Below are 22,155 nucleotides of genomic sequence, written 5' to 3'. Positions count from 1 at the left end.
TATATATATATATAAATCTATTTATGTATGTGAATGTGATTGTAGTTTCGTGATTTTTCTGATTTCGGTTTGAATGTGAATTGTACATGTTAATTTCAGAACTGTGTTGCGTATAGTCAAAATTGAGACAAGGTTTTGTTGATTCTTGGTTCTATAAATTTTGTATGTGTTTTTGGTTTATTTCCTAGGGTATATTGTTCAGAGTAAAATTTTACTTCCAATCAAAGTAAAATTTTACTTTTAATAAAAGTAAAGTTTTACTGGCAAACAAAGTAAAACTTTACTGTCTCATTACAATGCTTGTGTATTTTCTTTAGTGTTTATTTGTTTTGTCACTTTGTTGTTTAAAGTAAAATGTTACACTGTTGATATAGGAAAACTTTTTACTGTTTTAAAATGGTTGTTGCAAGAAACAAATGTGGTGATGATGATGATGATGATGATGATTTTGAAGTTCCACAAACTGCTATACAAAAGAAGAAAGTCCCTAAAAAAAAGGGCAAAAGTAGTAAAGAAGTTCAGTCCAATGCTAGTGATGATGAAGGCTGTAACGAAAGCAATCCAATGTCTTCAACAACAAAACCTTTGAAGTTGAATGTTGTACATGAAGTACGGGAGAGGGAGAACTATGTGAAACAATATAGGTTAAGTATTGTTTCACTGATAAACCTAATGGGACACGAGGTTCACTAAAAGACATATTACTACCCTTGAGAGAACACCTTCTGGGATGTTGTTTAAATCTTTTTGGAAAGAAGAAGATGTGGTGTTAAAGAAGTTTAAGAAACTTGATGATAATGTCATGGATGTGATCAAATGTTATGACTTTCATGCAAAGGGATTTAAGCTTGGGGAGAAAACGTGTGACATACGAGACAGTGACGTTACTTTTATTTTTGGGATAAAATCAGGAATGAAAAAAGTAAACGTCTCATATGGGAAGAAACAAGAATCAGCTTTTGTGCAGAGAAGGTTTTGTAATATGTCAAGAATATCCATAAAGAGTTTGCGAGAGGCATTAGTAGATGCATTGGAAGGCACAACGACAGTTGATGTTGAGGATGTTTCCCGAATAATGTGTTTGTTTATTGTGGCAACTTTGCTATTACCAATAACTGGTCTAACAGTTGGATGGGCTTTGTTGTCCTTGTAGAAGATTTGGAAATGATGAATTCATATGCATGGTCGACTATAGTTGCATCCACGTTGACTACTTCAATCCATTCTTCATTAGGAAGTCCTGAAAATGTGACTGGGTGTGTACTTCTTCTTTTGGTAAGTAAATTGAACTACTTAAAATATTATGTAATCTATCTTTAGAGAATTAACTAATTTCGATTTTTTATTTTATAGTACTGGTTATGCGAGTATACTACCCTCATTCAACCTCAAGGAAAAAATTTGTGTCCAAGGCTCCTTCGATGGGACTTATCAACATTGAGGAAAAAGCTAATGAAGAGGTCATTGCAAACACTAAAGCCCGAAGAGGTATCATTTTTCCAAACTCAGCCTTATTGGTTCACTTTGCTTAAAATTATACTTACATAAGAAAACTTGCTCTTGAGTAGAGTAAAAGTTTTCTTAAAACTGAAGTAAAAGTTTACTTACAATCACAGTAAACTTTTACTTTGAAACAGAGTAAAATTTTACTTACTCTTGAACAGAGCAAAAGTTTACTTTAAATCAGACTAAAAGTTTACTTACAATTAGAGTAAACTTTTACTTACAATCAGAGTAAAATTTTACTTTGAAACAGAGTAAAATTTTACTTACTCTTGAACAGAGCAAAAGTTTACTTTAAATCAGAGTAAAAGTTTACTTACAATTAGAGTAAACTTTTACTTACAATCAGAGTAAAATTTTACTTTGAAACAGAGTAAAATTTTACTTACTCTTGACCAGAGTAAAAGTTTACTTATTATCAGAGTAAAAGTTTACTTACAATCACAGTAAAATTTACTTACAATCAGAGTAAAATTTTACTTACTCTTGAACAGAGTAAAAGTTTACTTACAATCAAAGTAAACTTCTACTTACAATCAGAGCAAAATTTTACTTACTCTTGAACAAAGTAAAAGTTTACTTAAAATTAGAGTAAAAGTTTACTTATTACTTACAATCAGAGTAAACTTTTACTTTGAAACAGAGTAAAATTTTACTCTAGTGGTTAAAGTTTGCTTCATTGCTGACTTTTTTTCTTTTTCTATTTTTCAAAAGCAGTTAAATCACGATGAACTGAAACCCACTTCCAAAGAAGAAATGAATCTCATTCGCAATGATGAGGAAGAAGATGCATTGGACATGGAGGAAAATTTGGAGACTAAAGAAGATGAAGATCATATAGTTGAAGCTTTAGTAGATGATCAACTTTTGAAGGACTTCATTGATCTTCGGAAATTAGAACAAGTTCAAAAAGAAAACAATAGACTGAAAAGTGAGAATATGGCATTGGTTGAAGAACTGAAGAAAATGAGAGAAACAATGCAAAAAATACAAGAGGATCAAGAGGCAAAAACAAAAGAAATGATGGAAAAGATGAGCAACACAGAGAAAGAAATGGAGAAACTGAGAAAGGAGTTTAAAGTACTCGAATATGAAAATAAACAGTTGGTTGATCAGATTGAAGAAAATGCAGTGTATGCGGCTATCTAAGCTTTTGCTTCTAAAGAAATGCCACATGCTAAAGGAGTAGAACAGGAGCAAAATTTTTGGATTCAAAGTACATTGAAAGAAACACCTATAGTCATAGAGCCATTGCAAACATCCATGGTCAAGAAAATCAAAATCAAGGCGAGGAAGAAGAAAGAGATGTTTGATTTTGAATGTGAGCCAAGAGAGGCAAAGAAAAAAAGACCACAAAACAAGTGATTAAAGTGATATCAAATGAAGTGATTTGTGTTAACAACTTGCTTCTAAGCCAACCAAAGCCAGTTGAAAGGGTTTTGTTTCCAGATAAGGCTGCAATATGCAAATTGGTTGATGAGAATGATAAGTGTCTACTGAACAAGATTTACAATTTGGAAACCACAGAGTAAGACCATTTTAATTTTATCAAACAATAGATTTTTACTGTTATCAAACTACAACGTGTTAATGAACATTTTTTTTACCTTATGACTAGTGCAATCATATGGTTCGGCACAGGAAATGGGGTATATGTTACAATGCATGATGTGGATGCAATTATGAGAGATGGTGATACTGCAAATAATGTAAGTGGCCATACAATTTTCAATGACTAGTGTTCACTTCAATAACTAAAAATAGTTCATTTTATTAACATATATCTAATTGATTTTTGTTTTTGTAGGTCATTGACAGCTTTGTTGAAATGCTTCAGATTGAACAAGAAGCAAAAAAGCCAGAAAATAATAAGTCATTCTTTTTCTCAAGCCTTTGTTGGGTAAGCCATCAATTTGTGTTTAGTTTGAATTGATAAAATTTTACTGTGGTTTAGTGTAACATTGTACTATAGTTTAGAGTTAATTTTTACTATTTGGTTTGCCAAAGATTGACAACTCATACAATGTGTCACCAACACAACTTGAGACATGACACACTTATATGATTAAATGCAATCACTTGTGAAATGGGGTTATGGAGATTTGAGAAATCGTTTAATTGACCAAGTGCTTGAGCAAGATTTGAGTGGGTACAGATACCTTCACTTTTGCATGAACTCCAATGGGAACAAGAAGGAAGAAAAACCCTACCACTGGAACCTTCTTGTATTTGACACTGAATTTAATGAGTGGAGACATTACAATTCTTTAAGGCCAAGAGACAAAAGAGAAGATCCTTACCTTAAGGATGCAAAAAAGATTGTAAGTGCTTTGCATCATATTAACAGTAATTTTTTGCTGTGTTTTATTATTGAATTTAATTATGACCAAACAATTATGCAATGGTGTTAGATAACATATGTGGAGAACAAGTTGGCCAAAAAAACGAAGAGAGGTAGAAGAAAGTTTGCAAACTTGGTTTTTGTGAAAGATAGTCCACAACAACGCCCAATATCGTAAATATTTCACGCTACTACTACATGCTTGAATTGGTAGTTTTCAAATTTGACTAAATCTAACAAGATATTGATTTTTATTAATAGTGTTGATTGCGGAATTATTATATGTTATATTATGCGCCAAATCATAAGAGACGAGCCTATTGCAAATTCTATGGAAGATGATGAAATTAAAAATTTCTGAGTGTTAATAGTGCATCAATTTTTGAATGATTATCCAAAAGCATGGACTGAGGAACAATTCAACCTCAAAAAAAATAAAAAAAAATAGGCAAGAGCTAAGACCTCAAGGATGACAATGTGGACAACTTTTGGAGAACTACTGTGAATGATGTATATAATTTCGGTTTTTGTAAACGAAATAATGGTGAAAAAGTAATTGTAAGTGAAAGAATACTAAAAGAGTATTAGATAGTACATGCTATGTCTATTGTTCTAGTAAATTTTACTGTGGTTTGGTAATTAATACATTATTATAGCAGGATATTGTTTTGACTAGGAATGAACGTTGTTATGGATAGAATACAATGATGCAGGTTATAATTGTGTGTCTTTGATGATATATGTAATTGTGTTGTTAGGTTATTTTTGCACAAAGATTGCATGATGATCATTAGGGGATTTTGTGTATTGTGGTAAATTTTGTTGCAGGTTGGAAATGTTTTTCTAAGGGGTTGACATACTCTCTGAAATAAAGTAAAATTTTACTCTGCGTAAAAGTAAAATTTTACTTTGCATAAAAGTAAAATTTTACTTTACTCTGAAATATGAGTAAACTAGCGTATGCCCGTGCCTGAAGGCACGATGTAAATAATATTAGGATTAGAATATAATTGTAATCCCAACACTATTTAAATTTATTTTTTAATTTGATAAAATCACAAATTTATTATAAAATTTTGGAGTTCTCAGAAAACTCCTCATGAAAACTCGCTTTTGCTTATATAATATATATCTAGATAAATAGATGTGCCTAGCATACATACAATTTCCACGGACATACATATTATACTGCTTTGGCTTATATAATTATATGAAATTGTATGTATGCCTGTAATATCCTAGTGTATTACGGGCATACATACATTATATGGAAATATGTGTAAAATATATTGAACAAAAAGGAGAAAATAAAAAAAATAAACAAATAGAGAGAAAAATAAAAACATGAGAAAATAAAGAAATAAAAAGAAAAGAAAGAGGAATGGCGGATTATGGATCATGGAAGGAGGGATGTGAGAAAAGGAAAAGTAAGAGAGAGAAAAATAGGAAAGTAGAAAATGTATATGTAGAATATTTTTTGGAAAATATATCTCAGCTATTGTTTTATAATTTGAACAAATTAAGCCATCCAAATGTCCTAATAGGACAAAAATATGTTGAAGATTCAAAAATCATCCTGCTTTATTAAAATATGTTGAATATTCATATGAGGTCTAAGTTTACGAAGTCTATCAAGAATTCAATAAATTTAAATATAATAATTAATTGTTCAAATTCATTTAATTTGTGAACTATAAAATTCATTAATTTAATATCCATTACACACAGTAAAATCTGGCTCCAAATTCTGGGATCACAGACTTTTCCATATAATATGAATAAAAATAAGTAAACAAAAAGGAGAAAATGAAAAAAAATAAACAAATTGAGAGAAAAATAAAAATGAGAGAAAATAAAAAAATAAAAAAGAGAGAGGAATGTGGGATCATGGGATTATAGAATGATGAGTGAGAAAAGGAAAAAAGTAAGAGAGAAAAGCGGAAAAAAACAAAATGTACATGTAGAATATTTTTTGAAAAATATATCTCAGCCGTTGTTTTTTAATTTGAATAGATCTCAGCCGTCAAAATGTCCTAATAGGACAAATATGTGTATGACAAATTCAAAAACCATCCTACTTTATTATATAGATTGTTACACTCTGAATCTAAAAGTAATATTTTACTCTGCATAAAAGTAAAATTTTACACTGCATAAAAGTAAAATTTTATTCTGAAATAAAAATAAAATGTTACACTCTGAAGAGTTAAATGTTACCGCCAGAATTTAAAAGTAAAATTTTAATCTGTATAAAAGTAAAATTATACTCTGAAAAACGAGTAAAATGTTAGACTCTACACAAAAGTAAAATTTTACTCTGAAAAACGAGTAAAATTTTACACTCTTAATTTAAAAGTAAAATTTTACTGTGTACAAAAGTAAAATTTTACTCTATATGAAAGTAAATTTTACTCTGAAAAATGAGTAAAATGTTAGACTATGAATCCAAAGGTAAAATGTTACTCTGTACAAAAGTAAAATTTTACCCTCTATAAAAGTAAAATTTTACCCTGAAATAAGGTAAAATTTAAATCTAAAAGTAACATTTTACTCTGAAATAAAGTTAAATTTTACTGTGAAACTAGAGGCTCATCACACCCATAGACAACCATTCAACAACATAGTAAATTTGTACTTCGAAAGGCAGTATAGTTTTACTCTGAAAAAAGTAAAATTTTACTTTGCAATAAAAGTAAAATTTTACTCTGAATGAAAGTAAAATTTTACTCTGAAAAATGAGTAAAATGTTAGACTATGAATCTAAAGGTAAAATGTTACTCTGCACAAAAGTAAAATTTTACCCTCTATAAAAGTAAAATTTTACCCTGAAATAAGGTAAAATTTAAATCTAAAAGTAACATTTTACTCTGAAATAAAGTTAAATTTTACTGTGAAACCAGAGGCTCATCACACCCATAGACAACCATTCAATAACATAGTAAATTTGTACTTCGAAAGGCAGTATAGTTTTACTCTGAAAAAAGTAAAATTTTACTTTGCAATAAAGTAAAAGTTTACTCTGAAATATTGAAAAATTTTACTTTGGAAGCACAGGCTGAGCACAGCCATTTCAGACCTTCACACCTACTGAACAAACTCCATTATAAGTTCATTTACATGAAACTTATTCAAACACATTAAAAAAATATATTAAAATGTCAAACTCAACCACAAAGCAAATCAGAAACTTGAACAGACAACCATTCAAGAACATAGTAAAAATGTCTTTTATTGCAATGTCTCCTTACAAATCTAGTCTAAAATACTATACTATTACTGCTATGGACTATTTATTATAGAAGAACTGCATTATTTTCATACTTCTATTACAAAATCGATAATGTCTTTCACGACAATGTCTCCTTGCAAGTCTTCCTATTATGACCGTACTTCTCGCATCTACCACACTGTACTCGTCTTATCTTCTCACCCCTAGATGAAATCCTATTCTTCCTTGGCCTACCAAGTGGCTTCTTACAAATTTGAGAAAGGACAACAAGATCATCCATAGCTACAAGAGGTTTCTCAACAGTGGGTATTGGATAAACGGACTTAGCATAGCAAGCTTTGAACTTGCTAGTGTAATAAAATGGTTCCACATGTGCATACAAATCACCTCTGCTCTTTTGGATAGCGGTCGCCGCGTGAGCACAAAGAAATCCATTAATTGCCATTGGTAACATGAGCAAGTTCTATTCAAGAGTTCAACGCTAACCGATGGCCGGGATTGAACCTCAAAAGCATGATCACTTGAACAGCTAACTAACCAAGTTCTTCCACTTTTAAGAGCATTTACTAATGTTGAATCCATCTCCAGACAAAGAAAAGTATTCTATTTCTTAGCTTGTTCTCTCATTCTCGACATCAAATCCATGATCTTCAACCTAATTGAATCAATCATCTTCGTAGTGAGCAAATGACGAGCTTGACGGATCCATGAATTGAAAGACTCTGCCACATTCGAGTGCATTTCACTATATTTTTGTCCTTTAAAATATGCATTAGTCCACTTGTCATAGGGCAAATTGGATAGAAACCTACAAACGATCCCTTTTCTCTCATTTTGTAATTCTTTCAAGCACTGATTAAAACATCCCACTGTCGGAGCATAAGCACAAGAAGAAAACAAAAAAACTATTATACTCCTGAAAGTATTGCTAAAACTTGGACCGGAGAACCTATCCCTCAAATTGGCCTTCAAGTGTTGGAGACAAAAATAGTGGTAAGCAGTAGGTAAAACCTTGGGTAAAGCCTCCAAAAGTCCTGCGTTTCGATCAAATATGAAGGTAATTAGTCTTTCATCCAACAATATATTCGACAAATGCATAAAAAACCATTCCCAACTGTCTGTAGTCTCCGCATCGACAATTGCCATTGTAAGAGGAAAAAAACCGGAAAAATAACATTTTACAATAAGTAAGTATATTAAACGAAAATGACAAATATAAGAGATTTTTATTCTGAATAACAGTAACATATTACTTTGAAAATAAGTAACATGTTACTCTGAGAATAAGTAACTTGTTACTTTTGAATAAACTATAGTAATATCTACCTTGATCCCCATTCTTCGTTGTAGCTGTTAACAAGGTGCCCTTATATTTCCCCTTCAGAAAAGTTCCATCGATAAACAATAGAGGACGGCAATGCCTAAACCCTTGAATGGAAGCATTAAACACAACAAAAAACCTCTTGAACCATCCACTTTGATGGTTATAGTCAAGACGCAAATAGCTACTAGGATTTGTGCTCATCACAATATCCATATACCATTGAATCTCATCATAAGACATAGAGAAATCTCCAAAAGTAGTAGTCCTAGCTTTCTCAACTCCTTACCAGGCGTGATTGTACGTAATGATGAGCTCGTATTGATCTATAAATTGACGCACAACATCAATTGGACGAGTTTGGGGATTCCCACGAACTTCATTAACAATCAAACTTGCAACCAAATTTGAACTCATCCTTGAGTTTTTAAAAGTACGAACTGCAGCTCCACAAGTATGCTCATTATGTAGAGTCCTAATGTAGAAAAAATCATTAGCACTTTCTAGAGATGCATGTACTCGCCATAAACAAGCTTTGGACTCCCGCATTGAACACACAGCAGTGACCCGACACTTCTCATTCTTCACATACACAAACTCAAATCCTATCTCAATGGCATATTTACATAATGCAGTCCGAAAATCCTTTGCACCTCCAATAAATCTTTGACCTACATGAGTAATTCCATTCACCCATCCACAAGACAACAAAGTTCTTTTTTCATGTTGACAAACACATAGGGAGTAAATCCATTTCATCATCAGTAATGTTGGATCCACTAGCGTCTCCTGATTCTCTAACTCCATGTTTTTCATTTGAAATGCCCATTTTAGTAATAGTTACATCAACTCGGTCAACACCAAGGGAATAAACAAGCGACAACATATTCTGAAAATCAGAATCATCATCAATCATGCATTGCGAATGTCCAGGCAAACAGTACGATAACAGTATGCAACCACTGCTGTCAAACTTCTTCAATTTACAACTTAAGAAATCAGTTAAATCTTTCGACGTGCAGTTTGACACAACCTTGAACACAATAGTATGATCACCATACTTGCATAACAACATAAGAGGTGGAACCATTTTACAAATCTGCAATCAATTAACAGTAAAAATTTACTGTTAATTAAAATAAAATTTTACTGTCACTATGAAAGTAAAATTTTACTGCCACTACAAGTCCAAAAGTCAATTTGTGTTTAGTTTGAATTGATAAAATTTCACTGTGATTTAGTGTAATATTGTACTATATTTTAGAGTTAATTTTTACTATTTGGTTTGCCAAAGATTGACAACTTATATAGTGTGTCACCAACACAACTTGAGACATGAATCTAAAAGTAAAATTTTACTTTGCATAAAAGTAAAATTTTACTCTGAAATAAGAATAAAATGTTACACTCTGAATATAAGAGTAAAATGTTACCCTGCTGAATTTAAAAGTAAAATTTTACTCTGTATAAAAGTAAAATTTTACTCTGAATAAGAGTAAAATGTTACACTCTGAATCTAAAAGTAAAAATTTTACTCTGTATAAAAATAAAATTTTACTCTGAATAAGAGTAAAATGTTACACTCTGAATCTAAAAGTAAAAATTTTACTCTGTATAAAAGTAAAATTTTACTCTAAATAAAAGTAAAATGTTACACTCTGAATCTAAAAGTAAAAATTTTACTCTGTATAAAAGTAAAATTTTACTTTGAAAAACGAGTAAAATGTTAGTCTGAATCTAAAAGTAAAATTTTACTCTGAAAAACGAGTAAAATGTTACACTTTGAATCTAAAAGTAAAATTTTACTCTGTACAAAAGTAAAATTTTACTCTGTATAAAAGTAAAATTTTACTTTGAAAAACGAATAAAATGTTAGACTCTGAATCTAAAAGTACCAGAGTAAAATTTAAATATCATTCTAACACTAGAGTAAAATTTTACTCTCATTGCAAACAGAGCACGTACCAGAGTAAAATTTTACTCTAATTCTCTCAAACAAAAAACAGAGCAATAGAATCAGAGTAAAATTTTACTCTCATTCTCTGAAACAAAAAACAGAGCAATAGAACCAGAATAAAATTTTACTCTGATTCTGTCAAACGAAATCAAATCAAACACAATAAAAATAAATAAAAAAAAACAAACAAACAAAACAAAAAAAATTAATCAACAAATCAACATACCTAATTGAAAAAAAACCCTCTAAAACTCAATCAATAGTCACAAATCTCAATGAAACTCTCGTTTAATTGAGAGTGTTGATTGTCGGCGGCGGGATCGTCTATTGTTGACCAAGTGAGAGATCTTCAGCTGCGAGATCTTCAGATTTGAAGACCGTCTTCATCGATTTCGTTCCTGCGAGATCTTCAGCTCAGATTTCAAATATTTCAAATGTCTGATACGTATATATAGAAGGGCAATATTGTGATAAAAAAAATAAAAATTATAAAATGTTCTTATTAAGGTAGACATTTCCTATTCAAGGGCTTTTTGGAAGAAAATTGACTGGGGTTATCCTTTACCCTAATAAAGAGGCCCAAAAGGGGGGTTTCACCAAAAATCCTGTTCAAATTACCATCCCTAATACAAGTAAAGAACCGTGGTGATGCAAATCTCACTTGCACCTCGAGGCAGACAAACGTCAGGTTGGGCTGACACTACATAATAAGGGACTTTGTGTCTGTCCAAGCCTGATTCGACCCTAACATCTGGCCTCTATATCTGTCCAAGTTCGGTCCAAAAAATAATTATAAATCTCAAGCCTACCTATTGGGCTATATATGAAAAAAATTAAATCATTCAATAATTAAATTCCATCACACATTATATTTCTTTAAAAAATATTGACATCATTATAAATTGAAAGATTTTATGTACAAATTGAAAGATTTCTTAAATAAATTCAATCACATATCACAACAAATGTGAGTTTCAATAAAATCAACAAAGATAAAGTTTAGATTTCAATAAAAAAATATATATATATATATTTTAATATATTATAAATAAATAAATAAATAAATAATTTAATAGCAGGTCGAGTTGTGTTGAAAGTATAAAATCTCAAATCTAACCAATTAATATTTCGGGCTAAAAATATTTTTTTTACTGATTGGGTGGGCCAACAGGCTGATATCCACTCCTACTTGCACTCTTTTATATTTGTATAATTTTTTTTTTTACATCTAACTGATAAGCAATCCCTCTAAAATTTTCATCGGTAGAAGTCAAGGGAATGGTCCTGGCCGGATTTCAAATAACTTCTGTTTTTATTTTCCATTCTTCTATCACATCATTTAGTATAAAAAATAAAAGGGTTGAGTAAATAGAAAAAAATCCAAATGAGGTTCACGCTCAAGGGTAAATATATTCGATCAACAGTTATTTTGGATATTATTTTGATACAATTTACACAAAACAAGGTAATGTGTAAAGACATAACATATTTATTAAATTTTTATGACAATAGTATTCTTACCTAATGATTTCATTTGTACTTTTTTTTTTTATCAAAGATTTCATTTGTACTTTACCACTACAATAAGGAAGACAAATTGTAAATAAGATCATCAGATAAATGATATTATAGTCTTTAAAAATTATTAACTGTGACATGGATAGGCCCACGAGGCATATGGCCCACAGCAAACCACCCCGAACCCATCGCTTAGGACCAATAGCATAACCCGGTTGGCAAAGCCCAGGACAGCTGGAGGCCATCTAGACATGGGGGGCCAATGGCATTCGGGCACATGGCAGGTGGAACACGGGCCACATCAGCAGACAAAGATCTGCAGAGTTATTACCACAACACATCACCATTAATGCACCCCATCACAGCATTTATTACGACAACACCTCCCCGTCGGAACAGAGCCCCCTCCTTCTGAACAAGGTAAGCTACGGCACAGGCTTTCGGCGGAAGGGGGCACGTCACAAGGGACAGTGAAATGATTACCAAAGGATATAAGCAAGAATAGAAAGACAAGAGGAAGGTTAAGCTTTTTATCTCTCCATCTTTCTCTCTACATTTTCCTTCTTCCTCTACTAATTCTCATGCCGGAGGGTTCACTGGGGGACTGCCCCGTTCCTCTTTGGACTTGCATGCAGGTCATTTGACGGAATCATCACCCTAAACCGGAACTTGAAGAGTCTGGACCAGCCCGACCCATCCACCCGAGACGGACTGTACTATCAGTTGGCGCCGTCTGTGGGAAATTTGTGGTTTATTCGTGCGCTAGTTGTGTTCACTATCGCCGGAGCCCTCCTTTCTCACTGTTACCTTTTCCTCTCACCCGTCCAGGTGTATGGTCACGACTAGGTCCATGGCTTCCCACCATGATACCGCCGATCATCAAACAGACCCTTCTCATCCAAACAACCCACCACAGTACATCATCGAACTTACTAACAGTATTAACCGCATGGCCGAGCAAAACCAGGCCCTGATCAATGCTTTGCTCCAAAGAAACCTCCCTGCTCCACCTCCAAACATTCCACCCAACCAAGAAAGAACCCCGGACCACACTGCTCCACAACCCCCTCCCCCCAACCCAGAAGGTTTTCAACCCCCTCCTCCTCCATATATGAGCCTACCACCTCCGCCTCCACGCCCGCCAGTCGTCCCACTAGCCCCTGAGGGGGAAGCCAGCAGTGTCCAGCCCCCACTGACTGACCATGGCGACAACATTCCCCTCTGGGACGCAGAACTCCGAGCTATGAAACTCCAACTACAAGGGGTCATGCAGAACATCCAGCACAAGCCCTCAGCCACCGCCAACTCGCCTTTTGTTGCCTCCATCCGCGACAAACCGTTGCCCGCCAAGTTCAAAATGCCTACCATTGACTCCTTCGATGGCATGACGGACCCAGTCGACCATCTGGAAACCTACTGCACCCTCATGATCCTCCATGCTTTCCCTGACGAGATCACGTGTCGAGCTTTTCCAGTGACACTAAAGGGATCAGCTCGATTGTGGTTTAGCCAGTTACCGGCGGACTCCGTCTCCACCTTCCAACACCTCAGTGACTCTTTCCTGAGCCACTTCATCGGGGCCCAGCGTCAGAGACGCCCAACCACCAAACTCCTAAACATTCGTCAGACCGAGGGGGAGTCGCTCCGCAGCTTCGTCACCCGCTTCAACACCGAGGCCCTTCAAGTAGCGGAGAATGACGACAAGGTCATCCTCGCCGCCTTCATTGCCGGCCTGCGATCGTCGAATTTCCTTTTCTCCCTCTCCAAAAACCCTCCAACCACCATGGCAGCCCTACTAACCAAAGCCCAGAAATACATGAATGCTGAAGATTCCCTGGCCGCTCGGCAAGAGCCCACCCTTAAAAATCCGATCCCTAGAGACAAGAAGAAAGACTCCGAACCCAGAGCCGCCCAGTATAATAGCCAAACACCCCACTATAATGACAGACCCCCCCGTGCCGACCGGTCGACTCCGACCCGACCGCCCGGTCGGTTTGAGCGATACACACCTCTCAACTCCCCTATGGAGCACGTCCTCAATCAGATCCAGCGGAACTACCCCCTCAAGTGGTCCCTACCTTCACGAAACCCTTCCACTCGAAAAGATCAGTCCAAATACTGCCGTTTCCACCAAGACCATGGTCATACCACCGACGAGTGTATTAACCTCAAAGACCAGATCGAGACCTTCATACACCAGGGCCGCCTCAGCTGATTCACAGACACCCGCCCTCCACAGAGGTAAAGAACCGACCTCACCAGGAACAATCGCCGACAAACACCACCCCGCAATCAAGCCCCACCTAACCAAGGCCACGATCGCCCACCACCACAGCCTCGGCCTCCTGGTAACCCCCCTCCACCAGTCCGAGAAATCTGAGTTATTTCAAGCGGCCTTACTTGCGGGGGACCATCCCGCTCGGCTCAGAAGGCAGAACTCAGAAAAATCAAGCAGGGCTCAGACAAAGCAGTGGCGACGGTGGACCGACCTCCCAAACAGTCAAAACAATGGATCGAACCCATCACCTTCACCGACACTGACTGTGCGGGAGTCCGTTACCCACATGATGACCCCCTTGTCATTTCTGCCATCCTCTCCAACTACAAAGTCAGACGAGACCTCATAGACAACGGTAGCTCTTCAGACATTATCTTCTTCAATTGCTTCCGCCGGCTCAAGATTGGGGAAGAAAGCTTATCTCCTCTCCAAACCCCTCTGGTCGGCTTCATCGGCGATCGTGTGACCTCCATCGGCTCCATCGATCTACCTATCACCATTGGCGAGCGCCCGCGGCAGACCACTAAGTTGCTCACCTTTCTTGTGGTCGACTGCCCCTCTGCTTACAACATCATCCTTGGCCGCACAGCCCTCAACGCCTTCCAAGCCATCACATCTACATATCATCTTGCCATCAAATTTCCTACCGATCTCGGTGTCGGAACTGTCAAAGGAGAACAGACTGTGGCCAGGGAGTGTTATGTCGCCTCACTCAAAGAAGTCAAGCTAAAAGAGGCCATGATGATCGAAGGGCTTGACGTCCGAGACGAGGACGAGCTGGTCAGAGGTGAACCTGTAGAGGAACTTGTTGAAGTTAACATTGATCCCACCAACCCAATCAAAACCGCCAAGATTGGCAGCCAATTACCTTCCCAAGCCAAGGCCGACCTTACTGCTCTCCTGACCTAGCACAGAGATGTATTCGCCTGGACCCATTCTGACATGCCGGGCATCGACCCCTCCTTCATAACTCATCGCCTCAGCATCGAACCCCACTTTCGACCCCACCGCCAGAAGCAACGCATTTTCCATCCGGAGCGCAACACTCTTATTGTCGCCGAAGTTGACAAACTCCTCGAGGCCCAATTCATAAAAAATGTGGACTATCCTAGGTGGTTGTCCAACGTGGTCCTCGTCCGCAAACACAATGGCAAATGGCGGCTCTGTGTCGACTACTCTGACCTGAACCAAGCTTGTCCCAAAGACAGCTACCCCCTTCCCCGTATAGATCTGCTGGTCGACGCCACGGCCGGTCATCAAATGCTCAGCTTCATAGATGCCTTCTCTAGGTACAACCAAATCCTGATGCACACATCTGATCGGGAGCACACATCATTTATTACCGACCGAGGTACCTACCACTACTGTGTAATGCCGTTCGGATTGAAGAATGCTGGGGCCACTTATCAGCAGCTGGTTAACGTTGTTTTCCATCACCAAATAGGTCGGAATATGGAAGTCTACATCGACGACATGCTAGTCAAAAGCAAATACTCCTCCGATCACCTCACTGATTTACGTGAGACCTTCGCCACCTTGCGCAAGTACCAGATGAAGCTCAACCCAGAAAAGTGCGCCTTCGGCGTAGGGTCTGGCAAATTTTTGGGCTTTATGGTCAGTCAGCGCGGCATCGAAGCTAACCCTGAGAAGATCAAGGCCTTGGTTGAGATGCATTCGTCTAGGACGGTCAAAGAGGTTCAGAGACTCACCGGCCGAGTGGCGGCCCTCAACCGCTTCATTTCCCGTGCGACAGATAAGTGCTTGCCCTTCTTCAAAGTTCTTCGGCAGACTTTTGAATGGACGGCTGAATCCGAAGAGGCCTTCCAACAGTTAAAGCAATACATGGTCAACCCCCCTTCTCTCCCAAGCAATCACGGGCGAACCCCTCTTCCTCTACCTAGCAGTATCGGGAACCGCAATCAGTGCAGCTCTCCTCAGAGAAGATGGCTCAATCCAACGGCCAGTCTATTACATCAGTCGAGCTCTCAGGGGCGCGGAGCAAAACTACCCCTTGCTGGAAAAACTGTCCCTGGCCTTGGTCATTGCCTCTAGACGACTCCGCCCATACTTCCAAGCCCACTCCATAGTGGTCCTCACCGACCAGCCCATGAAGAAGGTCATGCAGCAACCAGAACTCTCAGGTAGACTGATGCAGTGGTCCGTAGAACTCAGCCAGTTCGACATCTCTTACCGCTCTCGGACAGCAATCAAGGGGCAGGCTGTAGCTGACTTCATCATGGAGTTCACCAAGCTGACCCCGACCACTACACCTCCGCCCCCACCAACTCCAACAGAGCCAGAAGATCCTCATTCTTGGACTCTCAATGTCGACGGCTCGTCCCGAAGAGAAGGAAGTGGTGCCGGCCTCATCCTCACCTCCCCTGAGGGTGGCTACTTCAAATGTGCCCTCCGTTTCTTGTTTGAAGTAAGCAACAATGAAGCCGAGTACGAGGCATTAATAGCAGGACTCCACTTTGCCAAGGACACAGGGGTCAGCCACCTCCGAGTATTCAGCAACTCCTAACTCGTCGTCGGTCAGATGACAGGGGACTTTGATGCCAAGGAAGACACGATGCGAGCTTACAGGGACCTGGCACTCCCCCTTGCTCGCCTCTTCAATACCTTGCACATCAGGCACATTCCTCGGGCGGAAAACTCCAAAGCAGATGAGATGGCTCTGTTGGCCTCTGCTGACCATCCTACTCTCAGCCATGATGTCTGCGTCGAATATCTACACCACCCAACCATTTCACCCGATCTGCAAGCTGTACAATACATCCAAAACGAACCCATCCCTTGGGCATCCGACATTCTCCTATTCTTGACCACAGGAGCACTCCCAGATGACCAGCAACGGGCTGCCAAAGTCCGATCCCGACCGTCCAATTACGTCATTGTCGACGGTATATTATACAAGCGCGGTTTCTCCCGGCCATATCTACGGTGCCTCAATCCAGCTCAAGCAACTTATGTAATGTAGGAGATCCATGAGGGAATTTGTGGTAATCACTCAGGTGGCAGGTCCCTTGCCCAGAAGATACTCCGTACTGGGTATTTTTGGCCAACTCTTAATCAGGATGCGACCGACTTCGTGCTCAAATGCGATAAATATCAACGCTTTGCCAACATACCTCATGCTCCTCCTACCGAGTTAATCACACTCTGCAGCCCTTATCCGTTTGCCATGTGGGGGATCGACCTGGTTGGTCCACTTCCCACCGGTCGAGGCCAGACCAAGTTCGCGATTGTCGCCATTGATTACTTCACCAAGTGGGTCGAGGCTGAACCCCTCGCCACAATCACCGAGCGGAACACCACCAGGTTTATCTGGCAATCGATCTTGCTGATTTGGCATCCCTCAAGCCATCATCTCTGACAATGGCAAACAATTCGATAACGCGAAGTACAGAAAATTTTGTGTAGATCTCCAGATTCAACCATGTTTCTCTTCCCCCGGTCACCCCTAAGCAAACGGCCAAGTTGAGGTCACCAACCGTTCCCTTCTGAAAATCATCAAAATTAAGCTCGAAGCTGCTAAAGGCCTTTGGGCTGAGGAACTACCAAACGTACTCTAGGCTTACCGAACCACTGCTCGCACTCCCACTGGTGAAACCCCTTTTCGCTTAACATATGGCGCTGAGGCGGTTATTCCGGTAGAAGTCGGTTTGCCCACTCCCAGGGTTTTACATCCGGATCTGGCCGCAGTCGAAGAACTCCATCGCACAGACTTGGACCTCGTCGAAGAGCTCAGAGAGACCGCTGCTGTCAGATTGGCTTTGTACCAGCAGAAAAATGAGAACACACTACAATCGCCGAGCCCGACCACGAGAGTTCTCCGTAGGGGACCTTGTCTTACGAGAAGTGACTCTTGCCATAAAGAATCCAACCGAGGGCAAACTGGCAGCCAAATGGGAGGGGCCCTACGTTGTGAAAGCCCGACCACGACCAGGCACTTACCGACTTCAAGACATAGAAGGCCGAGACCTGCCCCATCCCTGGAATGCGGAACATTTGAAGCGTTACTATCAATAAGTTCATACTTTTGTATTGTCAATATTGTTGTATTTCCCTTTTTTACATAATGCAAATTCCGACTAGTGACCTCGGCTTTCATAATTCAACTGTCTCCATGTCGCCCCCATAACTTTTTTACTTGCAGCATTTCAAAAGCCTCAGCCAACCTGAGCACTTCAAAGCCTCTGCTAGACCGAGCACTTCAAAAGCCTTAGCCAGACTGAGCACTTCAAAGCCTCGGCCAGACCGAGCACTTCAAAAGCCTCAGCCAGCCTGAGCACTTCAAAAGCCTCGGCCAGACCGAGCACTTCAAAAGCCTCAGCCAGCCTGAGCACTTCAAAGCCTCGGCCAGCCTGAGCACTTCAAAACCTCGGCCAGCCCGAGCACTTCAAAAGCCTCAGCCAGACTGAGCACTTCAAAGCCTCGGCCAGACCGAGCACTTCAAAAACCTCAACCAGACTGAGCACTTCAAAGCCTCGGCCAGACCGAGCACTCAAAGTCTCAGCCAGACCGAGCACTCAAAGTCTCAGCCAGACCAAGCACTCAAAGTCTCAGCCAGTCGGAGCACTCAAAGCCTCAGCCAGGCTGAGCACTTTAAAGCCTCGGCTAGACTGCGCACTTCAAAGCCAAGCAGAACCACATTTTTAACACTTAGTCACATTTTGAAGCTTCTTCACAATTCCCGGACCACGTTTTTACCTAGTTAAATTCCAAACATGCTCTCACGTATTTCATTTACTAATCAGATTATTTGCCACCTCACCCAGTTTACAATTAACTGTTTAGTTACAATTCGCAACCCGCATCTTGTCCTCATCCGTGGATTCTTCATCCGTGCTTAATATTATGTTCTACAATTTCCTAATCTAATTTTTCAATCAAACACTATTATCCTTTCAATTTTCATACAACTCCACTCACACTCCGCAGGGAGGAACTTTTAACTTTAACTTTACACGATATTTTTATTGACCCAATCTTTATGACCAGTTTTTATAATAACACTTCATTCATTTTGGCAACATAAACAAAATAAACAAAATTCAACTGGCAACATAAACAAAATAACCTTTGTATACAAATTCATTACAATTAAATTCTTCATACATTCATTCATTCACTCATTCCTTTACAATGTGTTCACAAGTTCATTACAAAAAAAAAAAAAAAAGAAGAAAACACACAAACACAGAGCACACCCAGCTCTTCTTCTCCTTGGCTACTCCTCCTCGCTAGACGCCAGATCTTCTTCTTCAATGCCTTCGTCCAGGGGGGTCTGGGCCACATCATCCTCACCTATCGTTACACTACTAAGGTCCAAGTGTGGGAACAGCTCTTCAGCTTTGCGCTTGAACATCTTCCAACCGCTGTCCCAGAACTCGGCCATTTCGTGCTTGTAGAAGTCTGACTGCTGGAAGCTTTCAATCACCTCTGCCTCTGTCCTGCCTCCAGTAGTCTTCCTTGATGGGCCCACCCCCCCAGACTCTTGCCCAGCCAGACTCTTGGCGACATTGGCGTCTACCACCATCTGAAATTCGGGGGACCCTTTATATTGCTCCATTGCTGCGACGCACAGATCAGGGTAGGCCGCCCTCTCAGACGCCGCCTTCGCCCTCTTCTCGTCCAGCTCTCTTTGCAGGGCCCCCCTTTCAGCAGCCGCCGTCGCCCTCTCCTCTTCCACCCCCTTCTTCAGACTCTCCAGTTCCGCCACCGCCTTCGCCTTCTCTATTTCCCACTCCCTCAGAAGCCTCCCCTTCTCCTCCTCTGCTCTGGCGCGCTCCTCCCCCAACTCCTTCAACAGATCTCCAATCTTGGAATCTGCTTCATCTTTTTGCCTGACCAGCTCTTCATTGCTGATCATGGCCTCTTCATGCCGCTCGACCGCCACGGCGCAGGCCCTTTCAGACTCTTCCAACTTTTTCTGTTCACCAGCCAGTTGGAACTCGAGTGACACGACCTTACGGCGTGTGTCCTCTAGCTCCAACTTGACTGCTGGCAGATCGGCATGGGCAGTCTTCCAGTCGGCACTGTCCTTCTTCAATTTGGCCAACTGGGCCTTGGCCTCTTCAACGTTTAACTTGGCAGCCCCTCAGCAGGTCAGCCTCATTATATCCTGATGCCGCTCGCAAAGCTGTCTCCTCCATAATCTTCACCAGGCGATCTGCCCCCGCCCTGGCTGGGCCTTCTTCTCCTTCCAACCTTCCAGCTACCGCGCGCGCATGATAGATCGCCGTAGCCAGACGAACCCCTCCTTCCTAGGGGTCAGGCCCCTTCTGGACCTGTTCCCTTCCGCTCGACACTGCCTCAGTCAGCCCAGCCTCCACTTGCACTGTTGGAGCAACCTCCACAACCTCCACCGTTGGGATGATCTCCACCACCTCTAGGGTGTCCTTGGCCACAGGGACCTCCACCTTAGTTGGGGCCATCTTAGCTCTCTTGGCCCCAAACTCATCTGCGACTTCCTCTGGGGCACTCCTCTTCTTCTTCTTCTTTTTCAAAGCCTTCTCCTCCTTTCTGGCCTGTTCTTTTACAGGGTCTACAGGAGGCAGCCGCGGCTCAAAACTGCTTAAGTCTTTTTCCCCCAACGGCCTTGGGCGCGGTCGGATCCTCTCCCGCGCGATCGGTTGAGGCGGTCGGTCCCTTTGCGCTTCCTTCAACTTCGTGGCCTTGGCCAGAACGGCCCGATCCTCTACCTCCTGAGCTTTTCTCCTTGCCTCCAATTCTGCCCGGCCGAGGTCTCCGCCCTTCGGCTGCGGTCCCAGCCCCGCCTCAAACAATGCAGACGGTTGAACAAGCTCGTCCCATTTGGCCTTCTCTCTCTCTTTCCACTCCTTCACTCTCTTCACCCTCTCTTCCGCCATCGCCCCCAGTCTCGACTCCATCGACCTGGTTGGCACCTTCCAGATGGTGCGCACCCCCACTCCCCCATTAACAGACACGTAGAACCACCGTGGCCGCCACCCCTTGATCGACGTAGGCAGCCCTGCCACCAATCCCCTCCCCATTACCGCCTGTAGGGTGACCCAAGTTTCTTGCTGCCCCGACGCCTTGTAACACGAAAAGAACTCGTCTACCGTCATGGCCTCCCCCCCATTCGCCTTAGGCCACGCACTCGCACAGGCCAGCAGAATCTTCCATGCATTGGGCATCAATTGCCCCGGCGCTACCTCCAGCCGATTCAGTACGTCAACCACCACTTGAGGCAGTGGCAACCTCAGCCCACCTTTTAGCACCTCCTCGTACAGGGAAAACTCCCTTGGCCTCGCAGTAGACGACCTTTCCCTTGATGTTGGCAGCAGTAACTCTACCTCCGCCGGAATCTGGTATTGTTCCCTGATAACCTCCAAATCCGCCGCCGTGAGTGTGGATTTGTCCGCCTTAGTGTGTCACTGATCTGGCTCTACCTGGCTTAGTGGCTTTGGAGCTAATATCAGGGCCGACGCCTGCGATTCCCCCACTATCGCCCCCACCATCCGTGTCTCCGTCCTGTATTGCGCTGCTAACTCCTCCACATCATCATCCCCCAGCGGGTCCACCCTCACATCGACTACTTCTTCTTGTGCCATTTCTAGGGTTTGCTTACAAATCACTTCTGACACAGGAGCAAGGAAGTTGAGAGAATGCTACACAGGTGTGTCGTACGCAGTGAAGGAATTAACACTTGGATATTTTGAGTTTTTGTAAAACGGTAGGTGAAACGCATTATACCAAACACCCACGGTTTACCCGTATTCCATGGATCCACATTAATTTTCGCCCGTTTCAAAACCTTTCAAATCAACCGCCAAAACCGCCTTTTCAAAACCCCCCTCGTGACCCATCGTTTCATTTCTGCTCCAACGCTTTACTTCCCCCACGATATTACCACGTGTATGTCCACGATGCACTGTCCCCTCCCCTTCCCCTGTCCTTTTCATTTCAAATCATCACATGGCCCCACCCTACCCCCTCTCTTTTTGAACCCCGCGCTGTCCCGGTCGGCACGCCTCTCGGT

The 22,155-nt window shown here is 40.7% G+C and overlaps 1 protein-coding gene across 1 annotated transcript; it reads right to left on the bottom strand.

The window, feature by feature from the left end:
• Nucleotides 1–7,191: 7,191 nt before the first annotated feature.
• Nucleotides 7,192–7,518, bottom strand: LOC145795632 (uncharacterized). The gene has a single exon (XM_082880474.1). The coding sequence runs from the start codon at nucleotides 7,516–7,518 to the stop codon at nucleotides 7,192–7,194; it is 327 nt and encodes a 108-aa protein (XP_082736600.1).
• Between the last annotated feature and the right edge of the window lie 14,637 nt (nucleotides 7,519–22,155).

This window comes from Camellia sinensis, chromosome 7, assembly GCF_055761805.1.
Source record: "Camellia sinensis isolate YWXY chromosome 7, ASM5576180v1, whole genome shotgun sequence".
NCBI classification, from domain to species: domain Eukaryota; kingdom Viridiplantae; phylum Streptophyta; class Magnoliopsida; order Ericales; family Theaceae; genus Camellia; species Camellia sinensis.
Note: the sequence above shows the minus strand (reverse complement) of the source record. Positions and strands in the feature narration are given on the sequence as shown.